The sequence below is a fragment of the Protopterus annectens genome, chromosome 5.part0 (genome assembly GCF_019279795.1).
Source record: "Protopterus annectens isolate FY-2018-M chromosome 5.part0, PAN1.0, whole genome shotgun sequence".
NCBI lineage: Eukaryota > Metazoa > Chordata > Ceratodontiformes > Protopteridae > Protopterus > Protopterus annectens.
In genome coordinates this window covers 1,083,377,358-1,083,391,825 of record NC_056735.1, presented here as the reverse complement: position 1 = coordinate 1,083,391,825, position 14,468 = coordinate 1,083,377,358, and the positions used below count along the sequence as shown (strand labels likewise).

Here is a 14,468-nt window from a genome sequence, read left to right as displayed (position 1 = left end):
GCTGTTGAGGATAGAGCTATGCCTGGCATATAAGACATTGCTAGATGCCACCCTGATGGAACTCCTGCATATCCACAAATCAAAGCGCACCAGAATTACCCATTATAAAGACTTAAACCTTGTCTGTGATATAAATAGGACTTTCTGAAGATACAGCTATTTATCTCTGAGACTACCCCTACTCTGGAACAGGCTCCCCCTCCATGTAAAGCAGAGTTTCTCCCTAATCCAATTCAAGTGTAACTTGGACAATTGGTAGGGAAACAGGAAATTCATCTCTGGTTTGGCACCTGTGTCTGTAATGGACAAAGGCAGCTTATAAGTGTTCCATCTACCAAGGCCCTGTTTACACTTATCAAGGATACCAGAACTTGTCGGAGATTTGGAATGCATGGCTAGGCTTAAAAAGGCCTTATGGTCACATTTAGCACCTATGAACCCATGAATCTATAATGCATAACAAGAAAAGGAAGGTCATATTCCAATTTTGATATTAAAGTATATTTTGGAAAAGATCCTGCAAGCAGTGGGTAAGATGACGTGACTGACCTTGTAACATGGTTTTAATTGGGCAGTGTTTTATTAGTTACAATATCTGTATATGTGGTAAATGAGAGAAGAGGACCATGTATAAGGCCATTAAGATCTATTAAGAGAATATGAGGGGCAATTGATCCTGTCTGGAGAGTTAAACTTCATTTTTTGAAGATGTGCATAGTTTTTTCCTCTAAGTTAATAGGCTATGAAGGTGTTCTGAAAATGTATCTAGGTTTTTGTTTGAGGGTTTTCATTAAAACAAAAAGTTTTGAATAATGACATCATTTGAAATGGAAATGGCAAGAAACAGCTGTATAAAAGATCACCCTGCCAAACATTAATTTGTGCATGTAACACAAAAGTTGGAAATACACATTCAAAAAGCCCTCGCATATAACAGGTGGGAACAATAACCTGTTATCATAATGGCTGCTTTGTCCATATTATTTTAGAATGTAAATGGCCTTACAGGCATAGATAAAAAGGTAAGGGTATTCAGTTATATTAAGAAATACAGAGTTCTTATAGCAGTGCTGTAGGAGACACATTTGGAAAAAATGAGCATGTGAATTTGATAAAGAAAGGATTTAGGATGGATATTCAGCAGAAAGTCAGGAGCAAAGGAAAAGGAAAAGTGGAGTTATTACCCTAATTGCTAGAGAAGCTCCAATAGTGATAAAAGAGGAAAAAAATAGTAATGGTAAATGCTGACAAGGGAGGAGGATTATGCTGGTATGTATATGCATATTCCACCAAAAACTGCTGTTATGGAGCTTAAGAAAATTTGTGGAAACAATCAGCTTTCAGCATGGAATATTACTTATAGGTGGGGACTGGAACTTGATTTGAAACAATGAGGATGCATCTGGGGGACATAGAAGGGAAAATATAACAAAAAGAGGGTAGATTTATGAAGAAATTTATGAAAATATTTGGTATGGAAGAAATGAATCAAGTAGTAGGAACTAGGAGATAGGTGCAATAATTACTCTAGACTAGATAGAAATTGTATTTCAAGGAACATGTGCATTTAATTGAAAGTTTTGATGCATAAACAGTACCTATTTCAGATTATATACCAATAAAAACTAAGATAAAAATGCAGAGTAATGAAGTAAAAATGAGACACTGGCACTGTCATTTACCGGTTAAAAAGAGAGGAATTTAAGAAATGGGTAGTGGTAATAATTATTTGAGAGTTATTAGGGAAGACAAAAACTTCTTCAGAAGTTATAGCTAGTGAATGGGATAAAATGAAACTGGAGTTTAAAAATAGGATAGAAATGAAAGAAAAAGAGATATGGTTAAGAAGCAATATGAATTATTTAGAGGGGCTGACAAAGGTTAATATTGTAGAATTAGGGAAATCTCCCAGAACAAGAAGAGGCACAACTGCAGAATGTTAAAGAGACAATAAGGGAATATCTGCATAATATGCATGAGTTTAGAAAGATTAAATCACTCAAGCTAAATGAACACAAAAAACAGCTGTACAAAATGCAAATTCAAAATAAAATAATCGAAGTAACATTTATTCAACCAAAGTAAACTATTTTTATTTACTTAAATGTGATATCATGTGTCTTACATAACCACTCACAAGACATTAATGCTTAAGTTGTCGCATTTTTAAATAGACTTTGAAGTTTTCTTCATCATAAAAGAACTATTACTATTGGAAGCATCCAACATTAGTTGGCAGCTATATTCTTTCCAATCTAATTTGTCTTCATCATCAAATCTAGAGTTAAATATTTCACATAATAAATAACAGAAAATAAATAACAATTTAAATGTACGTTCATTACTGTGCTTAGCTAAAGCTATCATGACATCTCTAATAAAAACAGTGGAATTTCAATTTTAGTCCCTAAAATAAAAAAAATAAAACATTATTTTCTACATCTAAAAACCTGCAAAATTGCATGCAGAAAACTTAAACGTGCCCCCTTAACAAACTGGACAGAATTGTTTATGTTATTCAAAAAAATCAACCTTCTCTGAAAAATACTTTTTAGATTCTTTCCCCTCTTATTTACAAACATTTCTTTCCCTATTTTGTCAGATGCAGTTAGTATTAGAAAAATAGTGAAGGGAAATTGGAAAATTTTGTTGGGTTTTCCTGATACTGTTGACAAAACAAAATAATACATGTAAATCAAGGTTTGTTGTTTAGTTGGTTAGATGTATTTGGTGTCAGTCATTTTATGTGGGTAGAATAACTCATGAACTGCATATTAGAATTTATGGACATTTATATGTAGTACAGACTAGGGATGAAAAAGAAAACTTCAAAGTCTATTTAAAAAGGAGACAAGTATTAAAGCGTTGTGCTTGGTTAAGACACATGCTGTAGTATTTAAGTAAATGGTAATTACGTTTTATTCAGTCTGATGAAGTCACTGGATGAGATGAAAGTGCTTGCTTTGGTTGAATAAATTTTAATTTGGTTGTTTTATTTTGATTTTTGAAAGTTTCCTGTTAAGAAACCATGTTTGGATTATAACGCCAGAGCACACAAACTTTTAGCATAATGACTAAGGCAACAGAAAGTTGAAAGGGTTGTCACCAAACTTTGGGAGCTTTTAATGAGAAAAATAACCAGAGCTCATTTAAAGGTATTGGAGATATTTTGGACATTTTATTAAAATTTACATATATCAGAGAAATGTAGGAAAAAAAAACACAAATGGAAATATTAAGGATGCCAAGGTTAGAGTTAGATGAGGCTTGACAATTAACAGTTAAGATAGGAGATGAGATAAAAATGGTGATATATAATCAATCTACAGGAAAGTCATCAGAAACAGATGGTATTCTTGGGGAAGTTTAGAAGTCAGAAAGGAAGAAAGTGATAAAGATTTGGAAGGATGGGAACATTTGTTCTTATTAGGAGGGTAAAACTCCAATGTTTGAAGATGCACATAGTTTTGTGTGTTAGTATTAAGTTAATAGGTTTTAGGGGGGATGTTGGAGGTGTGTGTGTATTTTTGTTTGAGGGTATTCAGTAAAACAAAACATTCTGTAAGATGTGACATAGGCTCAAGTGGAGATGACAAGAAACAACTGTATAAAAGACTAACCTGCCAAATAGTACATGCATGTAAAAAAGCAGAAACTAGACATTTAACAAAAAATAGGGTGCTTTCTATAGTGTCCTTAAAAGTTAATGGTCTCACAGATCAATACAAAAATGAAAGAGTAGTGAACTATATTAAAAATGTAGACTGCAAATAGCTATGATATAGGAGGTACACTGGGGAAAGAACTGAACATGTTAATTTGATAAAGAAAGGTTTTCAGGATGGTTATTCAGTGGAATACTTGTGGCAAAGGAAGAGAGGAGTACTTATATTAATTGCAAGAGGAGCTCCAATAGTAATAGAAGAGGATAAAAAAGACAATAATGATAGATTTGTAGTACAAGGGGCTGCTGGCCAGGGAGGAGGATTACACTTGCATGTATTTATATTCCATTGAAAACTGTTATAATGGGGCTTAAGAACATTCTGGGAGAAATAATCAGCTTTCAGAAAGGAATATTACCTATAGGTAGGGACTGAAATCTGATTTGCAATAGTGAAGATGTGTCTGGGGGGCCCAGAAGGGAAAATATAACAAAGGAAGGTAGATTTTTAAAGAGATTTATGAAAATATTTGGCATGAAGATGTGAATTCAGAACTAGTTCAGAGTGAATGTACGTATTATTCCTCAAGGTACAAAAACTGGTCTATGCTAGCCATAATTTACATTTCACAGGAACACGTGCATTTAATTGATGCTCTTGATATGCATTCAATAACTATTTCAGATCATGTGCCAATAATAACTAAAATAAAAACACAGAGTAATGAAATAAAAATGAGACACTGGCACTTTCCCACTTATCTGTTGAAAAGAAAGTAATTTGAGGAATGGGTGGTGGAAATTATTCAGGCACTACTAGATAAAATGAAACTGGAGATATAAATGTCTTCTGAAAATATAGCTAGGGGGTGGGATAAAATTAAAGTGGAATTTAAAAATAAGATGGAAATAAAAGAAATGGAGATATGGTTAAAAAGTAACAAGAATTATTTAGAGGGATTGCCAAATATTAAAATAGAGGGGGATCTCACAGAACAAGAAGAGGAGATATTGCAGAATGCTAAACAGAAAATAAGGGATTACTTTGATCATATGCATGGGTTTAGAAAGACTGCTGTTAAGCAACTGTTTTTTGATAATAACTCTAGAGCACAAAAACTTTTAGGACCACGATTCAGGCAACATAAAGTAGAAAGGCCGGTCACCAAACCTATGGAGCCTATAATAAGGAAGATAGCAGGGTATCCTGTAGAAGTATTGGAAATATTTTGGAAAGCCTATGAATGTCTACGTGACGTCCCTCCTCTGGGCCAGTGATCAAGGAGCCACAATCCTCACCACTGACATTCACTGTGAGAAAAATAGACACACATAGTATTTTCAGATGCAGCTCTCTGCACTAAGTACATTCCCTTAAGAGCACACAGGGAATGCACACTCCAGTCCTGGGGTTGAGCTTTCCTCTGCAGGCCCCAAATAATACTCCCTATTGAACACAGTAGAGCTGAGGCCTTAGCCGGGTGTTCCAGGCTGAGTCCTCCAACACCCTCTCTGTGAAGTCAGTGCTCTCAGTGTCCCTGTTCAAAGTAGCTGTCACACACACACACACACACACACACACACACACACACACACACACACACACACACACACACACACACACACACACACACACACACACACTTTGGAAAGGCTGGCACAGCTTACTCGCTCTACCACCTCCGCCCAGAAGATAAGGTAGATCTGCTGCCACCAGAACACCCAAAGCCAGCTACTTTAAGGCTCTTACCATGGCACCCAATTGCACATATTAAATTTAATACTTATACAAATGGCAGTGTTTAACCAGACAGAAAGATATTCAGGAACATGGAGTCACAGTGCCACTAAATAATTCCAAAGGCTAAATATTTTCTAAAAGATCAGCCACAGTAAAAGGTTTAGATATATTGAATAATAAGTAAATCAAACATGTAAATACCAAATATCTACAATAAACACTAGACTTTCAATCACAGGAAATATAAAAAAACAACACCTACGGAAATACATAGACAGATACAGAAAAAAATTTAGCTAATCTTACTGTATTTTTTTAACTGACTGAAGAATTATTGTTCCCTAGTTACTTACTTAAACAAGTCAAGATGAATGTGGATGAGAGTCTTGTCAGGTCCAAAAACAGAGTGCACACCTCACATATCTCACTACTATTATAATACAATTTCATTACTGGCTACAGAATGACATCACATCTGGTCACGTGACTCTGTGGTTCCCACACTACCCTCTCACTAGAATGTGAGCCAGGATCTGACACTGATGTGTCACAATACACACATTAAACTTAAGCTAAGGTTTATTACAGCATCTGGAAACTGTAAAACAATTTCAACACTTCCACTATTCCTGCAGAAAATAGCAAGCCATTCTCTGGCACTCCATGTTAGCCATTAGTTCACCACTAAGGACAATAGTTCAAGATCCCAGCCCATTCTTGTCAGATACATTGCATCTCTGGCTGCATTCAGATCTGTGAGATAAAATCTTTATGGTGTAAACCAAGTTATTTAGTTTCAGGCTGTTTTTCTTAAGGTTAGATGGGCTGAGCTTAACCCCTTCCCTTCCCATATCCTCTGTTAAATATATACATTTCATCCAATAATACAGTCTGACATACATATATAGTTCTTTTTTGTACAGCAGGGCCCACTGCTGACAAATTTTTTAGACAAACAGCTTTACAAATGCATTTTTAACAGAAGCACCTGCATAAATCATTTTGATATTCAAATAACATGTAATTCTTTAGAAAACTTCAGCTCTGGAACCATCACATATACACATTTCCAGCTCTGTCCATGTCTTTGAAAATCCAAATTCTGTCAGTACTTTCCTCAGGAACTGCTAATCGACCTATCAAATGCCATTTTGGCATCTAAATCTAGTGTGGCATCTTCCTCGATCATCAGAGTTTTACTAATTTCATTGAGCACTTGACTCCCCTCAATAAAAATACACTGGGACAAATCTATTAGCTTAGTTAAGATGTTTGACAGCCTCCTTTCCAGTATTATCATAAAACCTTGCAATCATGGTTTAAAACAGAATAGGTTTGAATGTTCCTTGGTCCATTGGATCTTTCCCCTCCTTGGTTATAACAACCATTTCTGCCCATTGCTAGGAGCATGGGATGATTCCTCTCTTTAGAATATTGTTAAACAGAACCTTCCATATTGTAATTATTGCACCTTTTTCCACTTTTACACTTCTATCAGAATACCATCTATGCCTCGAGTCTCACCTGTATTTTGATTTCTAATAGCCTGCCCTTTCTGTTCTTCATGGGTCTGTGACTAAATGCCACTGTTGTAGTGTACCTTGGGCATCATTACCCATTATTGTAAACTGTAGCGGAGCCTGAGCCTGACCTCTTTATTTGTTTCAATTGATTAATTCATCTCCTCTGTTATTACCACTATACAAACTCCTTTCTTCATGCCCTTAGCTAATCCAGGTACATGAATGCATACAAAACTAAGACAAAAAAAAAACACTTCCTTGCTTGTGTTGGCTACACTTATTTACTGTATGAACTGTTTGTTAAAACATTCTTAAAACTTTAAGTTTTCTGACATATATTATTTCCAAATGTTAATATTCAGTCATGTATGCAATGGAACATTTCACTCTACAGCAGATGTCTCTTGGAAGACAACGGTGAAGGTAAATATATTAAGTAGACTATCTGTCTGAAGGCACTCTCTGGCAATATAAGCAACTTTCAAAACATGACACCCTTTTCTTACCTCGGGAATGTAATCCCAGTACAACAATGCAGTTTTTCCTCTTACCTTCTAAATCTGCAAATAGGTTCATAAGTTGGTACTACGCTATCGGCCCTAGGGCCTGTACAAGCTTAGCCATAACAATTCCCTGGCTATTTCTTCCCACAGTATTTACTTCCCTGGAAGCCTGTCTAGCAGGGTGACTGACATGATCCCTGGGGTGAATTTCCTATCTCCCATCCAGTCATCAAGGTTCCTTTTGAAGAGGGCCAAAGAGGAGCTCTGCTTGACATGTATGAGCAGTCTGTTCCAGAGTTTGGGGAGTCTCTGGGTCAGGAACCTATCTCTCCCAGCATGTTTTGTTCATTGTGATGACAAGGTTTAGATCCCTGGAGCATGTGTCTCTGAGCGATTGGGATTTCTTTAAGTGTAGCATGTCCAACAGCTCTGGGTTTGACATGGCCTTGTATGTTAAGCAGAGATCACCTCTGAGTAAACGATATGCGACATAGTATAGGTGGAGTTTTTTTTAGATGGTCAGCATAGGGCATCTGCTTTAGGCCTGTGATTTTTTTAGTGAGGTATTTCTGTGGCCTTTCCTCTTGTTGCAGATGTCTTGAGAGGTACATACCAAACAGGGCGTTGTATTCTATAATGGGTCTAATGAGGGATGAGTACAGTGGGACAATGACCTCCTTTTTTCTGGATGAAAAGCCCTTGGTGATGAGGTGTGCCACATAGAAGGATTTCATGACTGTTGTGGCAGTGTGGTTATTGAAGGTGAGACCACTGTCCACCTGTGTCACTAAGTCTCTTATCACACCTTCGGTATTTAGTGTATTGCCACCTATGTGGTAATTCACGGGTACATGTTTTTTCCCAAAGGGGATAACTATGCATTCCTTAGCATTGAGCTTGAGCCCATCGCTGTGGCACCAAGCATCTGTTTCTGTAAGGCCCTTTTGTAGAATATCCACATCATTTGGTGATTCAGTAATGGCTCCCAGTTTGCAGTCATCTGAGAACTTTGTTAGCCAGAATCCCTTAGTGTTGGCCTGTACTTCAGAGAAGTAGATGCCAAACAAGAGCAGTCCCAGGACTGAACCCTGAGGTACTCCACTTGTCACTTGTCTGGAGCTGGATTTGGAGTTAGCTACTTTTACAGTGTGGGTTCTGTCAGTAAGCAGTTTGCAACCCATCAAGTGATGTAGGGATTAATGCCTAGCTTAGTAAGTTTATCTATGATTCCAGAGTGGGGGATGGTTTCAAAGGCCTTGATGAGGTCCAGATAGGTTGTGTGGACCATCTTTCCCTTGTCCACAGCTCTGGAGACTGATTCAAAGGAGTCAGTCTGGTTCAGGAGACAAGATCGGCCGTTCACGAACCCAAACAGTGTGGGATCCAGTGTTTGAAGGTTGCCAATGTCTTTGGTTATAAGCTCCATGATAATACATTCCATGGCGTTGTAGATCAGGCTCATCAGACTGATGGGGCAGTAGTTCCCGGGATCCAAGGTGGATCCCCCCTTGTGGAGTGGGATAACTGTAGCTGTGTGCCACTCAGTGGGCATGAAGCCTGAGGTGAGGCTATGATTAAACATGACACTTAGGTGAGGTGCCAGTTCATTTTGTAGTTCATGTAGTACACAGCCTGGGATGTCATCTGGTCCCATGGATGCTGTATTCTTAGCTTTGGAGAGTGTATTTTTTACCTGTGTGGCCATTATTACTGGAATTTGGCATTCTTTTGGTATTGAGATGGGCCCTTTAGGGGGTGAGAGGGGGGTGAAGTTTGCACTGAATTGATGTGCCAGGATATTGGCAATATCCTTGGGATCAGTATATTTAATGCCATTTTGTTGTAGCTCAGAGCATATCTGAGCATTGCCATTTAGATTCTTGACATAGCTATAGAATGCCTTGTGGTTGTCTTTGGAATATTTGGCAATTTTATTTTTGTAACTAGCTTTGGAGGATTTTATGAGGTATCTCAGCTTCTTACTGAGGCTGGTAAGGGAGTTTTTTGCATCCTGGGATTTTCCTCTTTTCTACAACAGTTTCTTACTTTTGTTGTAAAGTTTGTTTATGGCAAGGGGCCACCAGATTGGCTTCCTTTTTTGGGGATGGCATGATTCATGCATGAGTGGATGTGTTCGTACAGTGCCTTAGTGTAGGATTCAGCAGTCGACCTTTCAGTTCCCATATGCATGGGTGTCATGAAGTTTGTCACTTCTGACTTGAGAAGCATGAAGTTGGCTTTGGAGAAGTTTTTTAAGGAGATTTCCTTACTGGGGGGTGGGGGTGGGATGTGGATGTCAAGGGTGATTAGTTATGGTCAGACCTGACCAATGAGTTGGTGACCATAGGTGTGGAGCATCGATTTCCCATGTTGGTAATGACCAGGTCTAGGACATTGGCGCCCCTGGTGGGACTAAGGATTAGTTGATCCAGGGCACTGGAATTTATGAATTCAAGAACCGTTGGGCAAAGATGTTGGTACATGAGTAGTTTTCCCAGTTAATGGCAGGGTGGTTGAAATCACCCAGTATTAGAGTGTTTGGTTGTATCTTAATATTTTCCAGTATGTTCAGAAAAGTGTAGTGAGAATCTTGGTGCATGGTGGGGGATCTGTGCAAGCTACAATTTGGATTGCAGTCTTACGTAGTGTTAGTTGCATCTGGAGAATTTCAGATGCATTTTGTTGGGCATCTAGCCTGGTGTTGTGAATATCCTTAGTTTATATGGACACTCCTCCACCTATAGTGTTTCGGTCCTGGTTTGGTGGCCGAAATGTGTGGTAAGAGTTGTAGCCTGGTATTGCAGGGGTGTTCTCTGGAGCCTTGAACAAGGTCTCAGTTACTGCACAGGTATCGATGTTCTCCATTTTTATGAGTGCCTCGAGAGAGTGCATTTTGAGGTTTAGACTTCTAGCATTGAGTAGCATTACCTTCAGATTTTGCATGCTTGTACCTGTTACAGTGGTGGTTTTGTCCTTTGAACTTTGCCTAAAAAAGGCACTATAAGGGTGGCAAGAACCGTAGCCAGTAACCTGAATCCCAGGGGCGACAGGTGCAGACCATCTCTGGCAAAGCATTGTGGTCTGTCGATCATGTCGTCCCAGGCAGACAGATACTGGATCCCCTTTGAATGACACCAGAAGCTTAGCCAATTGTTGAAGTCAATCGTTTTGTCCTTATACTGTGGTATCATTCTGGGTGAAGGCAGGATGCTACTCAGGGCTAAATTCATACCTGCCTGGGCCACATGATCCGAGAGCTCTTCCATGTCTCTTTTCATGTAGTCCAGGGAGGTACGTCTCAAGTCTTTCACTCCAACATGGATAATGACAGAGTCATATTTGTACTTGTTGTGGAGTGACTTGAGTGCATGGGTTATGTGGAGGGTCCTTGCACCCGACAGGCAGCTGACTGTAATTTTCTCCTTGTTCAGCCTGATAAGTGGAACATCAGTGTGCCTGACTATAGCGTTACCTATGACTAAAGTGTTGGGTACGTTGTCTTGCCTTAGGGCCTGTTGTTGGGTAGCACACTGGTGTTGTGAGCTATGTGACACTTTGGTTGTGATTGGCATTTGTTTGCATTCATCTTCGGAGGTCCTTGTTGCTTGGGCAGGTTACTGTTAAGGGCCTCCACATATGTGAGTTTAGTGTTGCTATGTGTGGGTGTTGGTGGTGTGGGTTTAGAAGGACTATGTGTTGCTTGAGGTGTAGTGCAGGTGTTAACTTTCTCTTCTTGACTGTCTAGCACAGTCTTGGGTGGAGAGAGCTTTTCTTCCAGTTTGACTATGTAAGTGCATCTCTCTAAGGTTGTAGTGTTGGGTGGTAGGAGGAGAGGGTTGTCTGTCTACATAAGGCAATTGCTGCATTGCCCCAGTATGCCCAGATTCACCAGGTGGACAGGAGAAATCACTGGAAGCTGACCCTTGGACATGCCTGGTTTGGTGCTTTTTTTTGTAAAGTGCAAGAGCTGTTTTCCCTTACCTTAGCAAGGTACTTTGCAATTATATTCTGTTTAGTGCCTACAGTTAATTTCTCCTTACCCAAGTCATTGCTTTAGTAATTTATTTATGCCTGTATGCCAGGCTTGCAGCTATACTCCAACACCCCTTCATAAGTCAGACATGTTTCTGTTTGAGTCAAATGCTTCTCCTGGTACCCCCTTCTACCACCTTCAAAAGTCCTTTTATAGAACTTGTTTTTTCCAATGTCAAGAGCCACATTTTCTTCCTGGCATTAGTGGGAGGGTGGCCTAATGGTTAAAGTGTTTGCCTTAGAAACACACAGGAATCTATGAACCTATGAACAAGGTGACTTGTCAGTGCATGTCTACTCCCCCAACATAATACTTGCAAAATTTGCAGTGCTGCCATTTGAGAGAAGTAATTCTGTTTGATATATTCATAATGCCCATTAAGTACAGCACAAGCCAGGCATTTATGGCCATTGATATTTTTCAGTGTAACAGTAATCTACTTGACATCTGCTGACATTGTTTTTAAATACCTAATATCTTGTGTCAACTAGACAATGCAACAATGCCTAAATGAAAAAAGATACTTTTAGGCTCAGAACTGCATTCTTCCTACTGTCCTCATGTGAATGTGTGCCATCTGGAAAATCTATTTCAATGTTTATCTTCTCACTATGCAGTTATGTCACTATACCTGCTTTTGTAGTTTTGACCTGTGCTTTTCTTTTAAAGCTAAAGGATGTGTATGTCCTTGGTTTTAGTGCATTCATGTATTGGTGCCATGCTGTTTCAGGCCAGTGGAAGTACACAAACATTTTCTATGTTGTAGGCCTCATTAATGTGTTCAGACTAAGAGTAGTGTGGCTCTCACAAGTAATACACTTTCAAGATATTTTGGAATCTCATGATTTATACGAGTAAATTGTTTAGCAAAGTCAAGCTATTTTATAATATCAACTGCTACACTAGTAAATTATTTAGTTAGTTTTCCTTTTGTAGTCAAACAGGGATGTAATGTGGTATAATCTAATTATGCATTTATGGCACATACTTATGCTTTAATAATATTTAATTGTTTTTCAGCTGTGGCAGACATTATGGATGAAACCATACTGAAAAGCAGAAGATTGCTGATTGTGCTTACTGCACATGCTTCTGATCAGACCTGGCTTATGTTTGATCAATTTCTTGGGCTATACAATGATCTTGTTGCAGAGACAGTAAAGGTCATTCTGGTTGAAATGGAAAAAATCACTGACTACAGACATTTTCCAGAGTCAGTTCAGTATATAAAAGAAAGAGGAAGCATTGTACAATGGAAAGGAGATTACACTGAACAATCACTTTCACCAAAGTCAAAATTTTGGAAAAAACTGAGATACCTAATGCCACCAAGACATATTCAAGTGTCACATGAAAATCACATGATTACAAGATCATAACTAGCAATGTGGTTGTCATATTTGAGAATGGTTCACATTTGTGAGACCATTAAATTATATTTGGTGACTGAATGAGTAAGACTAAGCAATGCAGAGACATTTAAAAATCTGCTCAGTAAAACTTAAGGATTTATGTTACCACAGACAGGTAATACAGTTCCTTAGTGGTCTGTGCAGTTGGTACTACCTGATACACATATGGACATAACTTGCGGTCTAGACCTAGAACACTATTTTGGTATTTTACTATGAGGTATCCTGCACTGCAGTGTCTTTAGCGGAGAGATGGCAGTGATTTCATCAGCTGTCCTGCCAGTTATGTGACTACACTGCATGCACTGATGCATGTAGAAACAAATGTGCACAAGTGATGCTGCTTGACCAGTTGTATTCCACTTGCAGCATCTCACACAACATGATTATTATATGTTTTAATTGCACAAATGCTGGACTTTTTGGAGCAGGTGTTCTTTATTCAGTCATTATGACATTTTCTTATGTTGTTCAAGTTATATTCTTCCATATTATTAAAGCTGTGGCATTGGTTTGAGGGAGGTCATGAAAAGCATGCAAAAACTTAGACTAAGGCAACTGTGAATATGTTTACTAGGCAGGAAGACCTCCAAAGAGATTTGGATTACTGACACACTGAAGGAGAATTCTGATATGTCTAGCATTACCTGGGAAAATTATTTACTACAGGAGCACTACTGTGTTCTCTCTGATGTGCCAGGGAGGCAATTATCTGAATATCAAGAAAATGCAAGGCACTGTATATAGGAAGTCATGTACTGGTGTGCATGAAAATGTAAATATGATGCTCTGTGCATATATGTATGTATTTAGCACATTTAAAGGAGAAAATATGCATAAAGACATTTCCAAAATCATTTTGCCAGTCAGGGTTTTGTGAATATTTCTGTAAGCCATCAAAACTAATGTTTCCAGAGATATTCTGCACAGTAGACCTGAAATAGCATAGCAGCAAACAATCTAGGTTCTTCATTTTCAAAGGGCATATTTTACCCTATGGAAGGAGATGATATTTCTGCCTGCAGAATTGTGTCTTAGTGTACCAAGCTTCTAAAGCAGGTAAGGTGTTCTGTCTATGGTATGGAACATACCTTGGCATCTCTCCACATGCCATCTTCTAGTTAGCCTCCTCCCAAACAGACATATTTGCTTCAGTTTGAATGATTCATTGCACCTAAGATCTCATTCATTACCTGGTTGGCTGTGAAGTATTCTCAGTCTATTCAGGAGGGATTCAAACAAAATGTAAACTGACCAAAATGTGAATACATCAACACAAACTTTGTTATTACTGACAAATGTATATTTACCTCATATAATAAAGGCTGTGACTTGATGGCACACTTATAATGAGTACGCTGTTTCTTTTTTCTTACGATCTTTATTGCAGATTGTACATCCAGGAGGAAATGATGTATCTTGTTTTCTCCATATGGGATTGGTATCAGTGGATTTTTAAAGACTGTTATCATTACTGGTAATGCCAATAAGAGAGACTTAGGTTCAATACTTTGTTATCCTTTTGGATTTTATGGGCATCTGGGAAGAGAATGGAAATATATTGTCTGATAGCTACTTTCTTCCTGTTTCTT

The 14,468-nt window shown here is 38.3% G+C and overlaps 1 protein-coding gene across 2 annotated transcripts in view; it reads left to right on the top strand.

Moving 5' to 3' along the window:
• LOC122801533 (interleukin-1 receptor type 1-like) overlaps positions 1-14,229 on the top strand; it is a 786,539-nt gene extending 772,310 nt beyond the window's left edge. For both annotated transcript variants that reach the window (XM_044070955.1, XM_044070953.1), the window contains exon 11: positions 12,485-14,229. In XM_044070955.1, the coding sequence (XP_043926890.1) occupies positions 12,485-12,843 (359 nt within the window). In that variant the 3' untranslated portion in view covers positions 12,844-14,229. The remainder of the gene's footprint in view (positions 1-12,484) is intronic.
• Positions 14,230-14,468: the final 239 nt, after the last annotated feature.